This window comes from Bubalus kerabau, chromosome 13 (genome assembly GCF_029407905.1).
Source record: "Bubalus kerabau isolate K-KA32 ecotype Philippines breed swamp buffalo chromosome 13, PCC_UOA_SB_1v2, whole genome shotgun sequence".
NCBI lineage: Eukaryota > Metazoa > Chordata > Mammalia > Artiodactyla > Bovidae > Bubalus > Bubalus kerabau.
The window spans coordinates 39,793,398-39,817,723 of record NC_073636.1 but is presented as its reverse complement, the minus strand read 5'-3'; the positions used below and the strand labels follow the sequence as shown (position 1 = coordinate 39,817,723).

The 24,326-nt window shown below is 46.9% G+C and overlaps 1 protein-coding gene across 5 annotated transcripts in view; it reads right to left on the bottom strand.

Moving 5' to 3' along the window:
• The window catches only part of RIN2 (Ras and Rab interactor 2), a 211,028-nt gene that overhangs the window by 28,411 nt on the left and 158,291 nt on the right, over positions 1-24,326 (bottom strand). For 4 of the 5 annotated variants that reach the window (XM_055544095.1, XM_055544097.1, XM_055544096.1 and 1 more), the window contains 3 exons: positions 15,257-15,449; positions 11,725-11,836; positions 8,028-8,148 (listed from right to left, as the gene is read on the bottom strand). In XM_055544095.1, the coding sequence (XP_055400070.1) occupies positions 8,028-8,148; positions 11,725-11,836; positions 15,257-15,449 (426 nt within the window). The remainder of the gene's footprint in view (positions 1-8,027; positions 8,149-11,724; positions 11,837-15,256; positions 15,450-24,326) is intronic. The other variant, XM_055544098.1, reaches the window with a different exon arrangement.

Here is a 24,326-nt window from a genome sequence, read left to right as displayed (position 1 = left end):
AAAGAGAGAATACCCATGATTACACATCTCATTTCTGTCTCTTGCTTTCATTTCCATCCTAGAAAGGTTTCAGCTGAAAGTATTTTATTTGCTTGTAAGTCTAGTTGATTTACAGTGTTTCCAATATACAGCAAAGTGATTCAGTTTACTTTGCCAACAAAAGTCCGTCTAGTCAAGGCTATGGTTTTTCCAGTGGTCATATATGGATGTGAGAGTTGGACTGCGAAGAAAGCTGAGCACCGAAGAATTGATGCTTTTGAACTCTGGTGTTGGAGAAGAGAGTCCCTTGGACTGCAAGGAGATCCAACCAGTCCATTGTGAAGGAGATCAGCCCTGGGTGTTCTTTGGAAGGAATGATGCTAAAGCTGAAACTCCAGTACTTTGGCCACCTCATGCGAAGAGTTGACTCATTGGAAAAGACTCTGATGCTGGGAGGGATTGGGGGCAGGAGGAGAAGGGGACAACAGAGGATGAGATGGCTGGATGGCATCACCGACTTGATGGACGTGAGTTTGAGTGAACTCCGGGAGTTGGTGATGGACAGGAAGGCCTGGCATGCTGCTATTCATGGGGTCGCAAAGAGTCGGACACGACTGAGTGACTGAACTGAACTGAACTGATAGTCTTTTTCCAGATTCTTTTCCATTATAGGTTATTACAAGATATAGAAATACAGTGCCCTGTGCTGTGCAGTAGATCCCTGTTATTATTCTACAGCTTTAACTATTTCAACATCGCATCATATCCAACCTGACTTGTCTTGACTGGTGACTGGACTGGGGGGTCATGACTTCTGCCCATGTTAACACATGCAGGACAGACTGAGTTCCTGGTTACAGATCAGCAGTGAAGACTGAATTGCATTCCCAGGCAGCTAAACTGTATCTAGAGTTAATATTGGACTCACTGACTATGATGGTTGATCCATCATGCAAATAATACATTAGCTATCAATTTGCTACCTGCTCTGGATGTTGGGGCTTCTCTCATAGCTCAGTGGTAAAGAATCTGCCTGCAATGCAGGAGACCCGGGTTTGACCTCTTCCAATAACACAAGAGAAGACTCTACACATGGACATCACCAGATGGTCAATACCAAAATCAGATTGATTATATTCTTTGCTGCCAAAGATGGAGAAGCTCTATACAGTCAGCAAAAAAAAAAAAAAAAAAAAAAAAGACTGGGAGCTGACTGTGGCTCAGATCATGAGCTCCGTATTGCCAAATTCAGACTTAAATTGAAGAAAGTAGGGAAAACCACTAGACCACTCAGGTATGACCTAAATCAAATCCCTTATGATTATACAGTGGAAGTGAGAAATAGATTTAAGGGCCTAGATCTGATAGACAGAATACCTGATGAACTATGGCCGCAGGTTCGTGACCTTGTACAGGAGATAGGGATCAAGACCATCCCCATGGAAAAGAAATGCAAAAAAGCAAAATGGCTGTCTGAGGAGGCCCTACAAATAGCTGTGAAAAGAAGAGAAGAGAAAAGCAAAAGAGAAAAGGAAAGATATTCCCATTTGAATGCAGAGTTCCAAAGAATAGCAAGGAGAGATAAGAAAGCCTTCCTCAGTGATCAGTGCAAAGAAAGAGGAAAACAACAGAATGGGAAAGACTAGAGATCTCTTCAAGAAAATTCAAGATACCAAGAGAATATTTCATGAAAAGATGGGCTTGATAAAGGACAGAAATGGTATGGACCTAACAGAAGAAGAAGATATTAAGAAGAGATGGCAAGAATACACAGAAGAACTGTACAAAAAAAATCTTCATGACCCAGATAATCATGATGCTGTGATCACTCACCTAGAGCCAGACATCCTGGGATGTGAAGTCAAGTGGGCCTTAGAAAGCATCACTATGAAAAAAGCTAGTGGAGGTGATGGAATTCCAGTTGAGCTATTTCAAGTCCTGAGAGATGATGCTGTGAAAGTGCTGCACTCTATATGCCAGCAAATTTGGAAAACTCAGCAGTGGCCACAGGACTGGAAAAGGTCAGTTTTCATTCCAATCCCAAAGAAAGGCAATGCTAAAGAATGCTCAAACTACCGCACAATTGCACTCATCTCACACGCTAGTAAAGTAATGCTCAAAATTCTCCAAGCCAGGCTTCAGCAATATGTGAACCGTGAACTTCCTGATGTTCAAGCTGGTTTTAGAAGAGGCAGAGGAACCAGAGATCAAACTGCCAACATTCACTGGATCATGGAAAAACAGAGTTCCAGAAAAACATCTATGTCTGCTCTATTGACTATGCCAAAGCCTTTGACTGTGTGGATCACAATAAACTGTGGAAAATCCTGAAAGTGATGGGAATACCAGACCACCTGGCCTGCCTCTTGACTTGAGAAACCTATACGCAGGTCAGGAAGCAACAGTTAGAACTGGACATGGAAAAACAGACTGGTTCCAAATAGGAAAAGGAGTATGTCAAGGCTGTGTATTGTCACCCTGCTTATTTAACTTCTATGCAGAGTACATCATGAGAAACGCTGGACTGGAAGAAACACAAGCTGGAATCAAGATTGCCGGGAGAAATATCAATAACCTCAGATATGCAGATGACACCACCCTTATGGCAGAAAGTGAAGAGGAACTAAAAAGCCTCTTGATGAAAGTGAAAGAGGAGAGTGAAAAAGTTAGCTTAAAGCTCAACATTCAGAGAACGAAGATCATGGCATCTGGTCCCATCACTTCATGGCAAATAGATGGGGAAACAGTGGCGGACTTTATTTTTGGGGGCTCCAAAATCACTGCAGATGGTGATTGCAGCCATGAAATTAAAAGATGTTTACTCCTTGGAAGAAAAGTTATGACCAACCTAGATAGCATATTGAAAAGCAGAGACATTACTTTGCCAACAAAGGTCCGTCTAGTCAAGGCTACAGTTTTTCCTGTGGTCATGTATGGATGTGAGAGTTGGACTGTGAGGAAAGCTGAGCGCCGAAGAATTGATGCTTTTGAACTGTGGTGCTGGAGAAGACTCTTGCGAGTCCCTTGGACTGCAAGGAGATCCAACCAGTCCATCCTAAAGGAGACCAGTCCTGGGTGTTCATTGGAAGGACTGATGCTGAGGCTGAAACTCCAATACTTTGGCCACCTCATGCGAAGTGTTGACTCATTGGAAAAGAACCTGATGCTGGGAGGGACTGGGGGCAGGAGGAGAAGGGGACGACAGAGGATGAGATGGCTGGATGGCATCACTGACTCGATGGATGTGAGTCTGAGTGAACTCCAGGAGTTGGTGATGGACAGGGAGGCCTGGCGTGCTGCGATTCATGGGGTCGCAGAGTCGGACACGACTGAGCGACTGAACTGAACTGAACTGGATGTTGGACCCTGACTCCCTGGGTGGGAATGTGTGATCCTAAACTGAGATGTGTTATCCACTGCCTTTTCCACGGTAGGTTCTCAGTGAATGTCTGTTGATTTTACTTGTGAGGGGTTCCAGCTGCAGCCCAAACGCTGTCTTTTGTGTGCTGGTGGCAGACCTTCCTCTTGAGTCTTCAGGTAGTGTTTGTCTAACTGTGATGTGTGCCTGAATCCCTGAGGGTCTTGTGAGGCTGCGCTTTGATTCAACAGGTCTAGGAGAGGCTGGAGGTTTGGCATTTCTGCCAAGCTCCCAGCCCCTGGATCACACTTTGAGCAGAAAAGTGAAACTAAAGGACCTCATGCGACAACTCTGCCCCTAAACAGTCTGGTGCCATGTGTGGACCAGGAAACACATGCACTGCAGCACTGCAGACCAGCAGGCCCAAGAGGAAGGAGCTGGGCTTGCAAAAGGATCCTGCCATGGCCAGAGCATAGCGTCACCACCATGACCTCCTGCTTTGTGATCTCCTGCTTTCTCCAAAAGGCAAAGGCAGACTTGAGAAACATTTGCTCGTCTTCATACACAAGGATCTGGACTTCCCTGGTGGCTCAGATGGTAAAGATTCTGCCTGCAATGCTAGGAGACCTGGGTTCGATCACTGGGTCGGGAAGATCCCCTGAAGAAGGAAATGGCAACCCACTCGAGTATTCTTGCCTGGAGAATCCCATGGACAGAGGAGCCTGGTGAGCTACAGTCCATGGGGTCAGAGAATCGGACACGACTGAGAGACTAACACTTAGACACAAGGATTAGGGTCATGCTCTCAGCACTGGTGAAATCTAAACGGGATTCAGCACACAACCTGGCTGATACAGATGGGAGAGAGTGTGCTTCAAATAAATAGATGAATGAATGTGCAATGACAATAATGACTTCTCAGGAAAGGACTTTTTTTTTTCCCCATTGATGGTATTGATCTTACAAAGAAAGAATTCATTCATTCATCCAGCAAAGTCTATGGTCATCCACAATGTGCTAGACACTCTCCTAGGTGCTTCGAACAAAACAAAGTCCACACCTGCGTGAAGCGTCACTCCAGTGGATGCCAGCAGACAGAGAACAATAACGCAATTCACAGAATCTATGAGAAGCGGATGTGCTCCATGGATAAAAATAAAGCACAAAAGCGGAAAAATAAAGGGGGTTCAAGTGTGAGAGTTGGCCTCACATTCCAGGCAGAGGGAACAACAGGTGCAAAGGCCCTGGGGTGGGAGAGTGTCTGGAGTGTATGAAGAACAGCCAGGAGACCCCTCCCCACCCATGCCTGTGGTGAAGTGTGTGAGGGCAACGCCTGGAGTGTCTGTCTGCACAAGACGCTCTGGTATTTCCACTGAAGAAAGTAACTACACCAAACAACTTGTCGTTTACAGTAAGACTGGGCAACACTCTGGGCAACAGCAGATTAAATCTGGATAAGCAGAGAATCTTGGGGCCCTTGAGGCTGTTGACAATGAACAACAAATTAGTAAGATCGATGAAAAGAGCAAAACATGAATAGAGTGTAACAGGGTCAGGAGGGCTCACATAAAAATATTAGGAGCTGGCAGTCAAGAGGCTCCTCTTTCCAGGGTGTCAAGCCAGGGTCACATCCTGCTTCCAGGAGACCCTTCTTCCCCTAGATGCTGTGATCACCTCCCTCTATTTGTCCTTGTGCATCTGTTGTGGATGAAGCAGGTGGAGTGTCAGGGGACACAGCATTTGTGTAAGAGCTGCTGCCTGACCCAGGAGAGGCCATGGCCCTGATGATAATCTTAAATGAAGGCTAACGAGAACCAGAACTTTGTAACGCCAAAGCATCAGGCAAATATATGTTTCCATGGCTTGCCCACTTCATGAAAACCTTCTTTCTTTAGATGATCTGGGAGGAAAACCACGTATTGTCTGACTCAGGCGGGTTCTTTACCACTGAGTCACCTGGGAAGCCCCAAACAAAAACCAACCTACGTTTATTTTAAGATTTTACTTTGCCCAGCACAGTACCTAGAGCCTAAAACATCGCGTGCTTGGTTTTGGTTTTCCTTAATGACAGAGATGGCAGGAAACCACACCTGTCATTCACTCACGGGTGGTTTTAGGCTTTGATCTACTAGAAAATTAGATGTTGTTTGTGAGTCCTCTCCTGCCGTGTCAGGCAAGGGCACAATCCAGCCCCTCCTCACGTACACACACAAAAGAGGGTGCCTCCTTCTCACCTACACCCCGGCTCTAAAACTCTCATGATAGACAAAATAAAGCCATTTTTGTTAAAACTGTTTCACTCAAGAGTGTTAGTACATGCGTACTCGTTTTTTTTAATTTTGTTTTTACCCCATGTGTAGATTTTCTTAAGAGGAGGAGACTGGCTATTAATCACAAAATGTCAACAGAGGGGTCTGCCTGTGAGCACCTGTCTTGGCATCATGTGTGTAGGTCACCAAGGCTTCTATGGACTCTGTCCCCTCCAGTCATCCAGTGGCCCCGGACAGCGGTACCCAGTCTACCATGACCACCGATGGCAGAGATGATATCTTTCTCAGGCTGCCAAACCCTGTTTTCTGGGTGGGACGATCTTTTTTTTTTTTTTTAAACTTATTTAGTTTTAATTGAAGAATAATTGCTTTTCAATATTGTGTTGTTTCTGCCATACATCAACAGGAATCAGCCATAGGGACACATATGTCCCCTCCCTCTTGGACCTCCTTCCCACCTCCTACCCATCCCACCCCTCTAGGTTGTCACAGAGCCTAGGTGGGACTATCTTTCGTAACAACAGCAGGCCCATCAAGACGTGAACTATGGCGTGCGAATGCTGGCCAACCTCGCCTCTGGCCCACATGCCAGGTTGATCGTCACTCTCAAGGGCTTGTGCCACAGCAAGGGCGCATGTCTGGGGATGTGGGGGTTCTGCACTGCCCTCCTCAATTGAGTGGATTCCCTCACACCCGAGCAGGTGGTGGCCCCTGAAAGGTACTCATGGGGTTCCGGTCAATCCCATTTAGGGGCGTAAAAGCCCTGTTTCTTCCCCCTCTGAAAGTGCCTCCCTCATCAGGCTGCTGACCGTGGCTTCAGCTGGCCTGGTCTGGGGACCTCCGGGAGTGGACAGCTTGGTGCCTCCTCTACCATCCCCCCACCAAGGGTCTAGTCCAACAGGTGCAACAAACACCTAACTCAGTTTTTGAGAAACAGCCCATATATTAAATTAACATAAAATAACCCGATTCCAAACAGACTTCTCAGCCACGGGGGGGATGGGGATGAGAAGTATCTTTTGCAAAATACCCCAGGAACACATGCCCATCTCTGCTCTGTCAGCTGCAACAGATGTGCAGAAAAACCCAGGGAACCGCACCCTGCCCCACTCCCCGCCACCCCCGAGCCAGGCTACCTGAGAGGAGGCAATGTCAGCCTCTGCAGACAATGCATTTCGATCCTGATTCACAGAAAGAATCCTTGATTTGAGAAACTGGGGTGGCTCACAAGAAAAGAAAGAAAGAAAGCCTTTCCCAATTTGCGCCCTCCTGACACTTGTTAACATGGGGGTTTGGGGCTTAGCTTCATGTAGACTGAAACAGTTCCTTTAGTTACAAAAAAGACAGGGGTACCCAGTTGGCCTAAAGGAGAGAGATGCAAGATTTAGGGGCTGAAGGCACCCACAATTCTAGATGAACTGCATCCACTGGGGAGTTTTCAGAGACATTAGGACCTTGATTTATTTTGAAGTAGAAAAGGATATATTGCTTTGCCAGGCAAAGGGGGACAGGGAAGGCCTCTGCCTTGAAACCCTATGTGTTCCAATCCCAGAGGAGGTTTTTTTTTTGATTGGAGTATAGCCAATTAACAATCCTGTGATAGTCTCAGGTGAACAGCGAAGGGACTCAGCAACACACACACATGTATCCATTCTCACCCAAACTCCCCTCCCATCCAGCCTGCCACAAAACATTGTGCAGAGTTGCCTGTGCTATACAGAAGGTCCTTGTTGGTTATCCAGTTTATTCTTTTTTAAAAAAAAATTATTTATCTGGCTATACCGGGTCTTTATTGCAGCATGTGGGATCTTGTTCCCCAGCCAGGGATTGAACCCAGGCCCCCTGCATTGGGAGCACAGAGTCTTAGCCACTGGACCATCAGAGAAGTTTCCTATCCAGTTTAAATACAGCACTGTGTACATGCCCAACCTAAACTCACTAACTATCCCTTCCACTCCCCTCTCCCCCCAGCAACCATAGGTTCCTTCTCTAAGTCTGTGAGTCTGTGAGTCTCTTTCTATTTTGTAAGTTCATTTGTATCATTTCTGTTTAGCTTCTACATATAAGGGTTGTCATACCATGTTTCTCCTTCTCTGTCTGACTTCATTCAGTGTGGCACTCTTAGTTCGATCCATGAGGAATATTAGGACCTTTAAACATTACAGGTTTGCATCACAGGTCCCTTTCTACGTGAGTGTGCGATTTTACATTTACAGGGGCCAGGGCAGTCATTTTGATCTTAAGCCTGGCACAGGGGGCCTGGGGACCCTTTTACCTCAGGGGCCAATCCTTCCAGGGACATCCAGTAGCTGACAAGCCCTCCAGAGCCCCCTGCCCGGGGTTAATCAAGAAACCTGGGGGCTGTTGACAGCACAGTCACCAAGCAGCGGCTTGACATCAGGAGACAAAGGGAGCCTTACCTGCTGATGCAGTAGAAAGCAATGAGCCGGAATAAATCCGCAAAGCTGATTCCTGAGCCTTCCAGGGAAAAGGCTGGAAAAGAGAGAGTTCGGAAACCAGCTGAGTGTCCCCAAGTGCATCCTGGGAAAGGAAAGGCCCTCGATATTGCTGGCTGGGAGGGCAGGAGCATCTCTGGGCTCCCCAACCAACTCCCGCGCCTGATGGGAACCAGCTGTACGGAGGATGCATGGTGGTGGGAGACAGGCCAGAGGAGGGTGGGCGGCCTACAGTAAGTCCAGCCCCTGACTCATCGGAGCACGTGCTCCAGTGCTTGGTAAACAGAGCAGCCCAGACTCAAATTACACAACTATCTTTTTTTTTAAGTTCAGGATACAAAACTGGGCGGAGTCAAGGGGTCAGACGGGCTGGAGCCAGAGGCCAGCAGAAGGCAGGGCTTGGGGGGACACCAAGGCCCCCCCAGCCCTTGACCCTCCCAGGCCAGACCTCCTAGATCACAAATGTGCCATTTGTGGTTAAGACAAAAGGCAGAAGGAGGGTGAAGCCTGGAGGATAACACAGGTTCCCATACATCAGCTTGAGTTCGACTCCACAGGAAAGATGCTAAAATTGATTTACTTTGAGAGCCCCCGCCCCACCCCACTGCTGCCACTAAGTGTGCAACCTTCCAAGAAAGAAGTATTCTGGCAAGACGGTGTGCCATTTTGTAAATCTTCCAAATGATAGAACAGAGAGAGTGGCTTGACTTCAAAAATTCATGTATTTGCCAACCACTCCTTATGCTGTCTTGGCTGAAATACCACCCCGGCAGCCCTTCTTCCAGAAATTCTCCAAAAAGCTTCAGTTCTGTGACAATTCCCTAACTTCAGATGAGTTTCTCTCCCTTCCACATCCTCATTCATTTTGCTTATTACTTGCTTATGTTGTATTATTTCACTTACTTACTATTTCTTTAGTACCCCTACAGATATACCCTGACTGACAAACACAGAAAGAGAAACACACCCATATGTACCACAATTTTGTGAGTGGAGTAAAAGGGAACGAACTTGGGTAGGTTAACATCTCTGGCCTCGGTTTTCTCATCTGTAAAATGGACAATAATTATACTTCCCTTGTCTCCCAGAAGGAGAGTAGTGGGTAGTGGAAATTTTTAAAAAATGGAGTAACTTCTGTGAAAGCAGTTCTATGCAGATATGAGTTGGTACTTATTATGCAAAACACTGTTCAGATGTTACGACGAAAGAGCTATGGGGTTTTGGGTTTTTGGTTTTGCTTTTTATGTTTATTTATTGGGCTGTGCTGGGTCTTAGCTGTGGGCGCACAGGAGCTTTAGCTGAGGCATGTGACCTTTCAGTTGCAGCATGTGGGTTCTAGTTCCCTGACCAGGGATCACACCTGGGCCCCCTGCATTGGGAGCATGGAGTCTAAGCCACTAGACCGCCAGCAAAGTTCAAAAATATCTATGTTTTTAAGGCCAGCCCTTCCTCGAAAAGAAGGTAGACCCTGCCAGGGAAGGGGTCATCATGGGAGGCCTGTGGTAACCAGTTATAGGCAGGTTCATGTTTTGCTCAGACTAGGCAGACTAGCTCTTCCAGCTACTTTAAAACCAGAGAAGTGATAAAGATCTTTGCAAAATAGGGAGGAAAATCATGCAGCCAGGGAGGGATCTCAGACAAACAACGAGAGAAGTTTAAAATACAAAACACTAACTGTACTTACTGTAGGAGGGGAAGGTGGGTGGGATTTGCAAGGTGACTTATCATGGTAAACTGTGGGAATTGTTGTTCATTTGCTAAGTTGTCAGACTCTTTGTGACCCCATGGACTGCAGCACACCAGGCTTCCCTGTCCTTCACTATCTCCTGGAATTTGCTCAAATTTATGTCCATTGAGTTGCTTATGCCATCCAACCATCTTGTCCTTTCACCCTCAATCTTTCCCAGCATCAGGGTCTTTTCCAATGAGTTGGTTCTTTGCATCAGGTGGCCAGAGTATTGGAGCTTCAGCTTCAACATCAGTCCTCCCAGTGAATATTCAAGGTTGATTTCCTTTAAGATTGATTGGTTGGCTCTCCTTTCAAGTCCAAGGGACTCTCAAGAGACTTCTTTAGCACCACAGTTCAAAAGCATCAATTCTTTGGCACTCAGCTTTCTTTACGGTCCAACTCTCACATCCATACATGACCACTGGAAAAATCATAACTTTGACTAGACGGACCTTTGTCAGCAAAATGATGTCTCTGCTTTTTAATACACTGTCTAGGTTTGAAATGGCTTTCCTTCCAAGGAGCAAGAGTTTTTAAATTTCATGGCTACAATCACTATCTGCAGTGATTTTGGAGTCCAAGAAAATAAAATCTGTCACTGTTTCCACTTTTCCCCCATCTATTTGCCATGAAGTGATGGGACTGGTTGCCATGATCTTAGTTTTTTGAATGTTGAGTTTTATGCCAGCTTTTTCAACTGTGGATGTTAGAAGGGATTTAAAAACCATTTAGATTTATCACCTCTTGTCTAGCTGACTTTGAAAAAGCCAACTCAGCATCGCCCTTTCTCACTTAATATTTAATTCATTGTCTTTCAGAGGGCGGGTTTGAAATCTACCTTTTGACTCCCTCCTAATGTAAATAAACCCGTAGATCATTAGCCAAGCTTAGTGACTGCTCAGATGACTCTGCACGTGGGAGCTTTTCCCTGACGTCAGCGACCTTGAAGAGGCCTGGGGGTAAACATCACAGGACCCCATCTACAGCTGACTTGAGGCCAGTTGTAGATCACACAGGGGCTGGCAAGTTCCGCTGGGGCCAGAAACATCTCCTCCAGACCCAGTTAATAGATGTTTGGCTCAGCAAGACTCTGAACTCCAGGCTGAGTGGAAGCCTGTATCTGCCCTCAAATCAGTCTCGGGACCTTCGGCTCCTTCAAAGACTGAGGCTGCTCAGCTTATAAACAGAATCTGGCCTACATCGGTATACAAACTGGCCTTCACACCTGGGCTCGCTCACCTGTGGCTGAGAGAGGCCTCCCCCTTGGGGCTGTAGGTCCACCTTCTGATTGTCGCTGGGAGGCTCACAGGGCATCAGGATTGTATGTTCCCCTTTTCCTTGAACACTTGACCTCCCAAAGACTTCACGTTTCCAGGGACCACAGATCAGCAGAAAGAAACCAACACTCCTGATTCTCTCCTTCCAAAACTTCAGCCAATCCATTTCTCCAAAGAGCTCTGGATTCAGCCTATGACCAGTTGCCCCTTTAGAACACTGTAGAAGGATGGCCTAGAGGGGATAATCCCCTCTAGGGCTATTCAAGGGCTGTGCAGACACACACTTTGGAATGAGATCCCCAAAAAAGACTGTTGTGCAGCCTGTCCTTCAGTTTAGCCATCAGCAAACCTGGGGACCACACCCAGTGTAACTGGGAAACTAGCCTCTGTGAGGCCCTGTCATGTGCCAGGCAACAGACTGTGAACCTTGCACACAGGCTGTTTAACCGAACTGTCAACAGCTCTCTGAGGTCACCACCATCCCATTATACAGATAAGAAAACCGAGGCTCCTGTGCTAGGTTATCTACAGGGGATAAGTGACAGCTCTGGGACTCAGACCCACGTCTGTCCATCTTCAAGTTGCAGGCCCTCTTCCCCTCCACTTACTTAAAGACCTCACTTCGCCGGGACCTCACCACCTGACGACCACTTACTGTATGTGCTTTCCTTTATGGCAAATTCCTTGAGTGGGACTCCAAATTCACAGGGCAGGCGAAGGCAAAGGACCTTCTTCTGCATTTTGGTGGATTTACGAACCAGGAAGATCTAGAGGAGGGAAAAGAAATGCAAGCTTAAGAGACATCTAGAAGGCTGGGACCTGGATGTGTCCCTGGGAAGCTATACACGTAGCTTCCATGCATGGAACCCCTCTCGTAGCCAAACTTCAGGGCTTCAGGTGCACACTGCTGCCATGGAAACTGATGAGCCAGCAGGCCACGGATGCCCACCTTGGTAACCCGTCTCAGGAGGATCCCACTTTCTCTTTGATGGGAACTTCTCCATAAGACTGAGAACCTCCTCAATCTGTGAAACATTTTCAGTTTGGTGACTATTTTACAGCTCATGATACATATTCTCCAGCCTATGTCTGATAAGGCGTCCTGGCTGATGAACCCTAAATTCTAGACACAGGTAACACGGCTCAGCCATTGGTGGAGAATTGGAAGTTCATTGGCTAGTCTGGCTCATGGGTGTATTTAAGATAGAAATCTGAATTTGCTGCCAACAGTGGAAGAGCACAAGGTCTTTCACTTTACACATGAAAATCTGAGTGGCCAGTGTCTCTTGGAAAATGGGATAATAAGGCAAGACCTGGCTTGGCCACATCTGCTGGAGCTGAAAATGGGAAGTGCTCTGAGGTTCGCTCCAGCCAAGACGCAGGCTGGTGGTCCCTTTACTCCCGATTCACTTTGCTTTACGACAACTCCCTCCAATTCCAAATGGTGTCTTTAGATGTAAGTTTAAACCAGCCCAAGCCCAGTGCTGATCTCAGAAGACCATCCAAGCATATGTTACTATGGAGCTGGGTAAGCCACGTACAGCTGTGCACTGCACAAACCTGGGGGCATCATCTACCCAGGGTGTCATCTACCTGGCGGGTGTCATGACAAACGAAGTGGTACCCCCTGGAGTTTGTGGTGTGGTGGCCTGGCTGCATGCCGGTTTCCTTCTGTGACTCATGACCCTTCTCCAAGGAGACCATCCTGTCCTTTTTCTTCATTTCTCTTTGCTCTGTGTTTGGATATCTGCTCCTAAGGTTCTGTAGTCTTTCACTTTTCCCACCTAATTGTCATCTCTTTCTTGATGTTCGGTCAATAGCTCCTAAGATACTTTTATGAGGGGAGAAGGGGCAATGGGAACTGGGTGTCTGTGGAAGACAGGAAGGTCATCTTCAGGGCTCTCTTTTTCCCCAGCAACCATAGAGAGGTGGCCACAGAATGTGCCAGTTGTGGGAGTCAATAGTTCTGGGTCATCCTGAAGCAGAAGCAGGTGTTCCCACAATGCTTTTGTGATGAGGAAAAGCCTCAAAGTACTGCTAGGAGCCAGCTGCTGGTTGGTGGAAAGAAGTATCTCTCCTTTTGGGAGGTGGGGGTCTCCTTGAGTGTTGAGGCTCAGGGAGGGTACAATCTCTGAGCCTTATCTCCTGAACATCCAAAACCTTAGGTCAGCAGTTGGCAGCACATGGCCTACAGACCAAACCTATCCTGCCACTTGCTTTCATAAATAAAGTTTTATTGACATACAGCCTGCTGCTTGGCCTACATACTTAAACAGCTGCGGCTGCCCTATGATGGCAGAGTTGAGTGGCTGTGACAGAGGCTCTATGGCCACAAAGCCCCAGATACTGACATTCTGACTCTTCACAGAAAGAGTTTGCCGATCCTTGTCTTAGGGCTATAGATGAATTAGGGATGGTGGCACCCTAAGGACCAGATGCCACTAGGGTTGGTCTTTCAAACCTTTCTCTTTCACACACCCACTCCTCCTTCTGTTCAGGATCCTTGCTTCTCCTGGTGAACTGTGGCCTCTCCCCTCCTTATCCTGCCCTCAGCCCCATCCCATCAGGCAGATCCTGCAGAGGGATCCAGTAGGTGGAGAACCTCCTGCCTGACTTGCTTCCCACCAGTTTCCAGCAGGAATGGACATGCCTGACTCCAGGTGCTGGGGTGAGCAGGGAGAGGAAGTGTTGCCTAGCAACACGGCAACCTCCCTCCTTAGAATTTTTTTTGCAGAAATACAGGAGCAGACAACTCAACTTGCAAAAAGTGGGGGCCTCACAGAAAGGATCCTGATCATATAGACCAAAGCCAGAGGCAACAACCTGGCGTGCCAGCCAAGGAATTCTCCGCAAGGATGATTCAATTCTGCGCCTGTCCTCCCGAACGTGTTCCAGCAGAGGACTTAGTCCTGTCTGCTTCCGTCAGATGAGGAACAAAGAGTCACTTGTGAGTCAAAAAGTAACAACCGACCAGCTCTGGCTGATAGGAAACTGGAAAGTTTATTTTTGTGTCCAGCTGTTACAACATTCCTCAGCCAGCTACTGAAGGAATTTTCTCCCCGCCTCTCCATCTATTTCTTAGTTTCTATCTCTTGTTGTGTGTTGTTTCCAGTCTTATTTTATCTGTGCTTTATTGTATGTATCCTTGCTTTAGAAGTCTACATTGTACACAATCGCTGTCCCCAAGAACTTTCTATAATGGTGGGAATGTTCTATACTTTGCATTGTCCATTCAATATGGTAGCCACCAGACACTGGGGATAGTGAGATCTTAAAATATGGCTAGTGCCACTGAGGAACCAAATGTTTTATTCTATTTTATTAATGTAACTTAAATAGCTACATGAGGCCAGTGGCCACCATGTCAGATAGCACAGAATATATCTACCTATCACTGAATAACATTTTCTAAGAAACTTCTATAGCATCATGGAGTGGGCTTGAGTCAGATGAGACTAGCCTTGGGTGAAAGTGAAAGTTGCTCAATAGTGTCTGATTCTTTGCAACTCCATGGATTATACAGTCCATGGAATTCTCTAGGCCAGAATACTGGAGTGGGTAGCCTTTCCCTTCTCCAGGGGATCTTCCCAACCCAGGGATTGAACACAGGTTTCCTGCATTGCAGGCAGATTCTTTACCAGCTGAGCCACATGGGAAGCCCTTGTGTAGCCTTGGGTAGGGGGATGCTGAAGAAATCAAACTGGGCCTTGATTTGTCACTGAGACCACACAAGGGAAAGAGGATGACACTGGCAGCCAGAATAGACAAGACTAGGGATGTGGAATTGTTGAAGGTTGGGTCCTGAATTGGATGGCTGGACCCAGGCCAGGGCTCCCGGGCTCATAATGAAAGGAAAGCCACAGACTGAGGACCCCACAACCAGGCTCATCCTCCATGCTACATCTCAGGAAGTCAGGCCCGGGGCCCGTGGCCAAGTGGCCCCTCCTCAGTACCCAGGTGCCCTATTATCCCTCAGAGTCTTGAGGTCCCAAGGTCACTGGGCAGATGAAGGGCTCTGTTTTGGGAGCTGCTCATAGTTTCCAGAATTTCTCTGCATTGTAAGGAGACACACAAACTGGGAACCGTGCTCCCTAGGGGCTGGGAAGAACTCTCTGGAACTCGCCGTCTTTCTCTTTAGGGAAGTGACGGCCCTGCCCGCCTCCCCAGTTCCCCACTTAGGGTCTTACCCCCGGAGGCTGCGCTTGCAGGACTCCCGCCGCCTCCTCCTCGCTCAGGCTCAGCTGCAGCCATATGGGGTGTGTGTGCAGGAGTCGGTCCAAGATGCTGAGCCTGTTGGAGAGGCTGTCGTAGCCCGAGTCCCGGGGGCAGGTCTTGGCGTCCGTTTCCTCGGAGTAGTGATCGTCCTTGTGCCTTACCATGCTAGGAGAGAGAGTCAGCAGGGGTCAGACGGCTGCAGCGAGGTCTCCCTCATGAGGACAGCACCCTGCCCTCTCCTTGGCTGGACCTATCCTGGCCTGAGGCCCCGTCCTTCATTACCACCTCTTCTGTCTTCCCCTCCAGACTGAAAGCTTTCCAGGGGCAGACACTGGGTTCTATATCACTCTGTATGTCTAACATTGTAGCGAGTCCTCAAAACCCCTCAACACACTCAACCTTCCCCTTCTAACCCAGTTTCAGGGTTCTAAATATCCTAAATGCTGTTTACTCTGTTTTCTGCAATTAGGGCATGTCTTCACTTTGAGCAAAAAGAAACTCTAAGTGCTCAATTCCATATAATAACCATGAGGCAAAGAGTATGACTAGGCAAGCTCTGAAAACACAGACAAACATTCCTCAGGCACACTCATTTCATACCCATATAAACTGGATTTCATTTCCTTTCAGGCACTTTCACTATTAATATTATTTCTAATAGCATCCCACAGTGGAATGGTATTGAACTATTCATAAAACCATATGAATATTATTCATAGTTGCCCTAAGTGGAAACAGTCCAAATCTCCATCAACTAAAGAAAGGATAAATAAAATGTGGTATATCCAGAAAATGGAATTTTATTCAGCCATAATGGTCATTGATTCTTTTTATTACTGAGCCATTGATCCATGCTACAAAATGGAAGACTTTGAAGACCCCATGGAATGGAATGAAACCTTGAGGATCCCACACAAAGTGAAAGAAACCAGGCACAATAGTGTATTGATCCCATTTATGCAAAATATCTGGGTTAGATAAAAAAACACAGAGACAGAAAGATTAGTGATTGCCAAGGACTGGGAAGGGGTTGGGGTAGGTCATGACCACTAAAGGGTTTGGAGGGTCTTTCCAGGTAAAAAAATGTTCTGGAATGAGATGAGCTGATGGCTGTACAACTTTGTGAAGTACTAAAAAACCCACTGAACTTTATGGTATGTGAATGAAATCTCAGTACAAAAATACCACCTTGATGAATCTCATTTCCTCTGCCTCCCAACCCTAACCCTATTTCTGAGTACTTAATCCCGATTTTACAAGTGAGGAAACTGAAGTTCAACAAGCTCCAGAGTAATAAACAGCCATGAAATGGCAAAGCCGGAAATCCCAGAAGTTTGGTGTTTCTCCAGCTTTGCAGCTAACAGGTGAGATCACAAACACCATATGGCTGTAACCTGGTGGTGTCTACTGTTGGCCAAACCTTCAGAAATACTCTCTTATCTGCTCCTCACAGTAGCCCTGAAAGGAGGTGCCAGGATCTTAGCTTTCAAAAAGAGGACCTGGAGGCTCAGGCTGAGGAACAGCGCTCTGCTGAGAGAGGGTGGAGGTTCCCGTCTAAGGCTGCCTAAGCTCTGGGGTATCTCTCCTCTGCCACATTCAGAGTTCTCCATGCTGGTCATCCCTGTGGTCCCCCGTGGTCATCCCCATTGGCCCCAACAGCCAGTGGGACCACCAGGCCTGACCACCCATGTCTGCACGGCTGAGTTCAGGTGGGGTAAAAGGCAATGGCACCCCACTCCAGTACTCTTGCCTGGAAAATCCCATGGATGGAGGAGCCTGGTAGGCTGCAGTCCATGGGGTCGCTAGGAGTCGGACACGACTGAGCGACTTCACTTCCACTTTTCACTTTCATGCATTGGAGAAGGAAATGGCAACCCACTCCAGTGTTCTTGCCTGGAGAATCCCAGGGACGGGGGAGCCTGGTGGGCTGCCGTCTATGGGGTCGCACAGAGTCGGACACGACTGAAGCGACTTAGCAACAGTAGCAGCAGCACACACCATCTTCAAATGTCTGCACTCCAAGAGACCCATACATGTGGTCTGAAGGAAGCCTTCAACAGTGAGGAAGACAGGTGATGGGGTCTGAATGTAAGGGGAGAGGGGAGAAGAGGTATGCCACCCCACTGTGGACCACTCTGCTCTAAGAGATCACGTGGGGGCATGCAGACCTAGGAACCACACCCCCCCCGCCACCCCATGACAACACATGGGCCACTAGGGACCGTGTCCCACCTTCTCCCCTGCCACCTCTAGACCTGCTCCAGATCTAAAGACTCTCCAGATCTAAAGAATCTAGGGCTTCCATTCAATATTTACATTTCATCTGTTCTCAAGTAAGGAGTGTTTTCCTTTACTGCTGCTACAAGTTTCCATATGGGGCCATCTGTGCCCAGAAAGGGTAGTTCCTCATTCTGGAAATGCCATTCCAGGGCCTCCAGGTGTTTTGAAGAGAATCTCTGCAGTGCTCAGGACAAACTCTTCACAATGAAGCTGGCATAAACATTCCTTTCCCATGAGGTAAAGAAGGCAACTTTACAGCATTGGTTTCCACCCTCGGCTGCACATGAAAATTGCCCGGGGAGTATAAATTTTTGTGATGGCTAGACAGCACCCCCAGAACAAATAAATCAGACACTCTGGGGGCAGAATGCAGACATCAGAATGGTTCAGCTTCCCCAGGCAGCCCCAGCCTGCACCCAAGTTTATAACCACTGCTTTGCATCAGTGCTTGAGCCTGGGGGAGCAATCCCCTGGGGATGTGACCACATGCGCTTCCTGGTTTCAGCCCCAAAGGTTTTGATTCTGCAGGTCTGGGGTGGGCCCAGGACTCTGCATTTCTACCAGGCTCTGGGGTAATTCTGATGCTGCCAGCCCCAGAGCTCGAGGAGCACAGGCTTGAGGCCTAAGAGCAAAATATGCACTTGAACCCAGACCCAATTAGGTGGTTGGTGTTTGTGTTTTATTTGGGGCTGAGAGGATACAGGTAACATGCCATTGAAAGAGCTCTTAGGGGATTTCCCTGGTGGCCCAGTGGCAGACTCCATGCTCTCAATTCAGGGGTCCTGGGTTCGATTCCTGGTCAGGGAACTAGTTCCCACATGCCGCAGTTAAGACCCGGCAGAGCCAAATAAATAATAATTATAGGAAACCAAATAAAGACACATGTCAGCCCTGCCATCTCAAGTTGGTGATATTTTGGAAGTGTGAAAGTGAAAGTGTTAGTTGCTTAGTCGTGTCCGATTCCTTGCGACCCCATGGACTGTAGACCACCAGGCTTCTCAGTCCATGGAATTCTCCAGGCAAGAATACTGGAGTGGATTGCCATGCCCTCCTCCAGGGGTTCTTCCCAACCCAGGGATGAAACCCAGGTCTCCTGCACTGCAGGCAGATTCTTTCTTTACCGTCTGAGCCACCAGGGAAGCCAAGAGATGTTTTACCAAAACCAAATTCTCCTTCCCCCAACATGGCAGTCTGGACACTTGTGTACTGAGAGTGAATAGGTTGATACCTCTTCCTTAGAAGGGCCCAGCCTGTGCGGTTAAGCAGCCTTCGTTGTTAAGCAGCTACAAAGCCTTTGTTCTGACAACTGACCTCACCTACAAAAGCCAGGGCCCAGACAGGAAGGCGGTAAATATGATTCATAGGGCCTCATAAAGGAGCAACCATAAATTAGACCTTGTCTTTGCAAATGACTAAGCTCACGCCTTTATGCAGCCAGCCGTCTGAGGTTTATAGCCTATGATTACAGGACAGATTAGCTTTTATGGGGACAAAGCTCAGGAAAGAACTAATGAGGGAAACACTGAAGCTGTAGTGGATGCTGTTGGCACCCTGCCTGCCAAGATCCCCTCGATCAACCAGGCACCCGTGCCCCTGTTACTATGAGCGCTGGCTGCCAAAAGCCCGCAGCTGCTTCCTTCCCTGGGCAACCAGGAAGCTAGCCACCCCCACCCACCAGGAGCAGATGCATGGCTCAGGACTCGGTGACATGGGTGGAGAAGAGGCTTTCCGGCTTCAAGGTGAGACAGGTGCAAGGTGGGTGCCAGTCAAACTTCAGAGCTCCCTGCAGGGTCAGGCGGAGGCTATACCCCAGCTGACCCCCCATCTCTGTCTGGTTTCCTCCCATCACATCCTATAAGCCCTGTCTCAGGCTCTGCGTCTAGGGAATCCAATCCGAGAAAGAACCCGATGAGATTCAACGCCATGATTTCTAAGACAGATGTGAGGAAGGACAAAGGAGGAGGAGGCTTATAAAAGACAAACCACTGAGCAGGAGACACAGGACCTGGTCACAGTGGGGAGGCTGGCACCTGAGATCTGGCCAGCTCCCTTTTTAAGCTTTGTCTGAAAGTGGCAATTAATATCTCCGCCACCGCGCAGAACTGATGAACGGCAGACTCACGTATGGATGCTGACATCAGTAGGTGAAAGATTTAGGGAACAGAATATTTACAGCCTTAAAATACCACCCTAAGTGTTCCTTATTCTGAAGAAGGAAATGTGCCCTGACAAGGGAGAAGCCACTTTGACCGAGTGACCGGGGTTGACATCTCCACCACCTCACCTGCTGCCTCTGATGCGATGCTCTGAAAAGGTTATAGCATCACCGGGTCTTCTGCCCCCAAATGCCTATAACCTGAATCCCTATGGGAGGAAACAGAAAGACCCACATTCAGGGACTTCTGTAAAGCCACTGGCCTGAACTCTGCAAAAATGTCAGTGTGGTCAAAGATTAAAAACAAAAAGGGCTTCCCTAGTGGCTCCATGGTAAAGAATCCACCTGTCAGGGCAGGGGACCTGGCAGGGCTGGGAAGATCCCACCTGCCGCAGGGCAACTACCCATGCGTCACAACTACTGAAGCCCATGTGCACTAGAGCCCACACTCTTAACGACAGAAACCACCACAAGAAGACTGCACACTGAAATTACAGAGCAGGCCTTGCTCACCACAACTGGAAGAGGTCCTTGCACAGCAACGAAGACCCAGTGCAGCCATAAATAAATCAATAAATCTCAAACACACACACACACACAAACTGTGAGTTCTTGTAGAGAAAAGGAGACTAAACAGATGTGATAATCTCACTGAGTGCACAGAAGCAATCACATACGGCCTCAGAATAAAATGCAGCTAGAAGGAACAATATCTGAATGAGGAATATATATGAGATACTACTGTGTTGATATTTAATCTCCTGACTGTGATAATGCTATTACGATTCTGCAGGAAAATGTTCTTGCTCTTAAGAGAGGCACACTCAAAAATTCAGGGGCCAAGTATAAAAATGTTAGAAATTAAGTACCAAGTAGTTAACCCCTCTTCACCTCTCACCTCCTCAAAAAAGGGGAAGAATACAGAGGGAAGGAAAAGGAGGTGAAATCCCGACAACTGGTGAGCAGTTATAAATAGTACTCTTCTTGCAACTTTTCTGGAGCTTGAAATTTCTGAAGTATTAGGTTGGGGAAAATGAGATGGGAAAATGCATAGCACCTCACTGTTGTTTTTTTTTTGTTTTGTTTTGACTGTGCTGCATGGCATGTGGAATCTTAGTTCCCGTACCCACTGCGTTGGAAGGGCAAAGTCTTAATTAACCACTGGACCACCAAGGAAGTCCCTTACTGGGTTTTACGAGCAGAGGATCCATTTATTTATTCAACTATTAACTAGTATTTCCAAATATCTAGGCTGCTTTCAGGGAGGGGGGAGATGAAGCTCAATTATGGATTCAGTGAGCCCCATACCTGCACGTGAAAATCCTGGGCAAATCAAAAAATGCCCTACAGCCCTAAGATGGCTTTGGAGGCAGAGAATAAACACTGGAAAACTCGGACCCTGTCTGCTCTCATTCCAACTGGGCTCCAGGGCCTGGCAGCAGATAGCCGATGACCACACCCAGCCTGGGGGGCAGGGCTATCCAACATTCTGGTCACATTCAATGCCAGGCTCTTCAGAGTGTGGGACAAGAGCGGCCTTTCCACTTGGCTGTATTCCTGTCATTCCTGGGACCAGGCGTTGGTAGCCTAGGCAGGTGCAAGAAGAAGCAATGGCAGGCAGTGCATTCTAATTCAGGACCAAGACCTGCTTCTTCTATCACACATTACAGAACCAGACTCATCTCAGAGGAACCATGAACTTGCAGCAGTGTTCCCAAAGGATGCTTTCTGATCCTCATCCAGAACCCCAGAGTACGGCACAATCCACCCAGGCAGCTACTAAGGTCCGGTGTCTAGACCAAGCTGTTCAGTAAAGCTCCCTTGTCTTTCCAATACATCACTCCCTCCCAAGCTCCTATCCAAAACAACACATTACTTTACACTTCAGTCTTTCTTAAATTAATGACGGGCAAATAAGAAAGCAATATTAATACAAAGGTGCTTCCCTGGTGGTCCAGGGGTTAAGAATCCACCTGCCAGTGCAGGGGACACAGGTTCAATCCCTGGTCTGAGAAGATCCCACATGCCGCAGAGCAACTAAGCCCGTGTGCCACAACTACTGAAGTCTGAGTACTTGGGGCCTGTGCTCAGCAGAAGCCTCCGCAATGAGAAACCCAAGCACTGCAACAAAGAGTAGCCCTGGATCACCGCAGAGAAAACCCGCCCACAGCGATAAGAACCCAGCGTAACCAAAAATAAATAGATCTGTTTTATTTTAAAAAGAAAGCAATACGTAATAGACATGAAACTTTGATGTGAAGTTGTTTCAGTGCAGCGATACAGTCAGCAACCTTCTGTGTATAAGAATCTTAATTCAGCTGTTGAATAGCAAAAATGCAGTTTAAAGGAATGAGATACAAGCAAATACCAAACTGTTACGCTCAACAAGGGCACACAAGTCCATTTGGCGAATGGGTCTCAGAAAGAGTTCAGTGGTCCAAAGGGCTCTGTCCTCAGTCTGGACATGGGGACAGAAGTATAAACCTCAAAGAGAAAGTTCTCCAAACCTATCCTATGTGCATTAGAAACACATCATTAAGGGACTTCCCTGGTGGTCCAGTTGCTAAGATTCTGTGCTCCCAAAGCAGTGGGCCGGGATTCGATTCCTGGTCAGGGAACTAGATACCACATACTGTACCTAAAGATCCTGCATGCCACAACTAAGATCAACGATCCTGAGTGCTGCAAATAAGACCTGGTGCAGCTAAATAAATAAATAAAATATTAAAACTTCCTTTCCATTAAAAAAAATCATTAGGCCAAACAATTATACTTTTTAAATGGACAATTTATATCAACATCTATGATAAGCTGTACTTGATTATTGTTCAAGGGCAAATGCTATTTCAACTAAATCGTTTAAATGTGCTAAGACTGTTCCTTTCTAGAGCAGACTGTTAGATCATAGTTCAAAGGAAAAAGGGATTGGTTTAGTTCATTAACGACTTTAGAAAACCTCTCTTAGAATGAATGGCAAGTGCTCTGAAGAATTAACGACTTTAGAAAACCTCTCTTAGAATGAATGGCAAGTGCTCTGAAGAATTATATCTATCTAATGATATATATAAGGTGGGCTCCGAAACCAGATTCTACGGCTCCCTTCTGGGTGTTTGCATGGAGAAGGAACAGGCATCTTTGCACAAACCCATCCCTTCTGCCTTGGAATTTGGTACTTTTGTGATCTCCTTCACGGAAAACCCATCCTTACACTTTAACCAAGTTTTTTGTCTTGCCTCTACTCAATGGACTCTGTGAGTTGAGTCATCTGAGGACATTGGATGACTGAGTCTGAAGGCATTTGGAGGAAGGGTTATTCCAACTCCTTAAAACGCACCTTGGCTTTTGGCCTTTGTCCCTTTTCTTCCCTATATCCCAGCTCTCTGGCCCTACACACCGCCTTTGGTCTCCTCTATCAGGTAGTTAGTTCTCTTCTTCAAAGGGGAGTCTGCCCACTGTGCCTGCTCCTTCCTGGCCAATCCCAGGTGTGGGCTGTAGGACTGAGTAACACACAAGGGTACTGGATTTAGGATCTGAAGGGGTAAGAGGCAGGCTCCACCCAGGTTTCACCTTCCAGGCCCTCCCTGGATTTCCAGTAAATATAACTCAACTCTCAAGGAAGACTCAGAGTTCTTCCTGCAACCTAAGGGCTGGCCTTCCACACCCTTAAGAAAACTAAGAGTTTGTCTTTGTTTACACTGTAAAGGCCTATTACACAAAGAATGAATCAAGAGAAATGGATGGGGCTGATAATTATCAATAAGCTGCTAGTGTTGTCAATGAAACAAAATGAAAACAAACAAACAAAAACAACAAGAGCAGAGCCCCGGATTTCAAGTTGCTTTTGCTGAGGACTTAATTACGACTTAAGATTCATCTCCTTGCCTCTTTCCCTGACATACAGAGCTGAGTCTGGCTACAAAGCAAAGAACTCAAAACCAAACCCCCCCGGTAGGACAGAATAGATTACTTTTCATATTTTATAACTTTTCAGTGGTTTACTAAAAATTGATAGTAATTCCCAGAGAGTGCTAGATATACTAAGATAGTATATGGAAGCATGGTTTTCATTTTAATGTCCAGCATTTAATAGCTATAAGGATTTAGTGTAATTCGCCATTATGGTGGAGGTATTAATTGACTTTCCCCCCCATTTTTTATTGTGGAAAAATACACATAATATAAAAGTTACTATCCTAACCATTTTTAAGTGGTGTTGAATACAGATGCATATTGTTGCACAACCATCAGTACTGATAAAAAAGAAATGACAGGCTCCAAATGGAGTCATTTGTGCTGAGCCCACTAAAACTTCCTAACTAACCTAACTTCCTAACCTTCCTCAAGAATGTGACCTGTAAGCAGCCAACTTGAAATTTCCTGGTTAACACTAATAAGACATACTGTCTAATAGGCCCCTCCTTTTCCTTAGGAGGGTGACCTTGCTATAAACGATGAATTCTTTGCTAATAATTTCATTTTCCCATTTCCTCTCTACCTTAAAAAACCTTTCCTTTCCTGCAGCCCAAGGGAGCACCTTTTTCCTCCATAGATGGAATGCTGCCTGATTTGTGAAGTATAAATTCGTGAAGCCATTCATGTCCAGACCT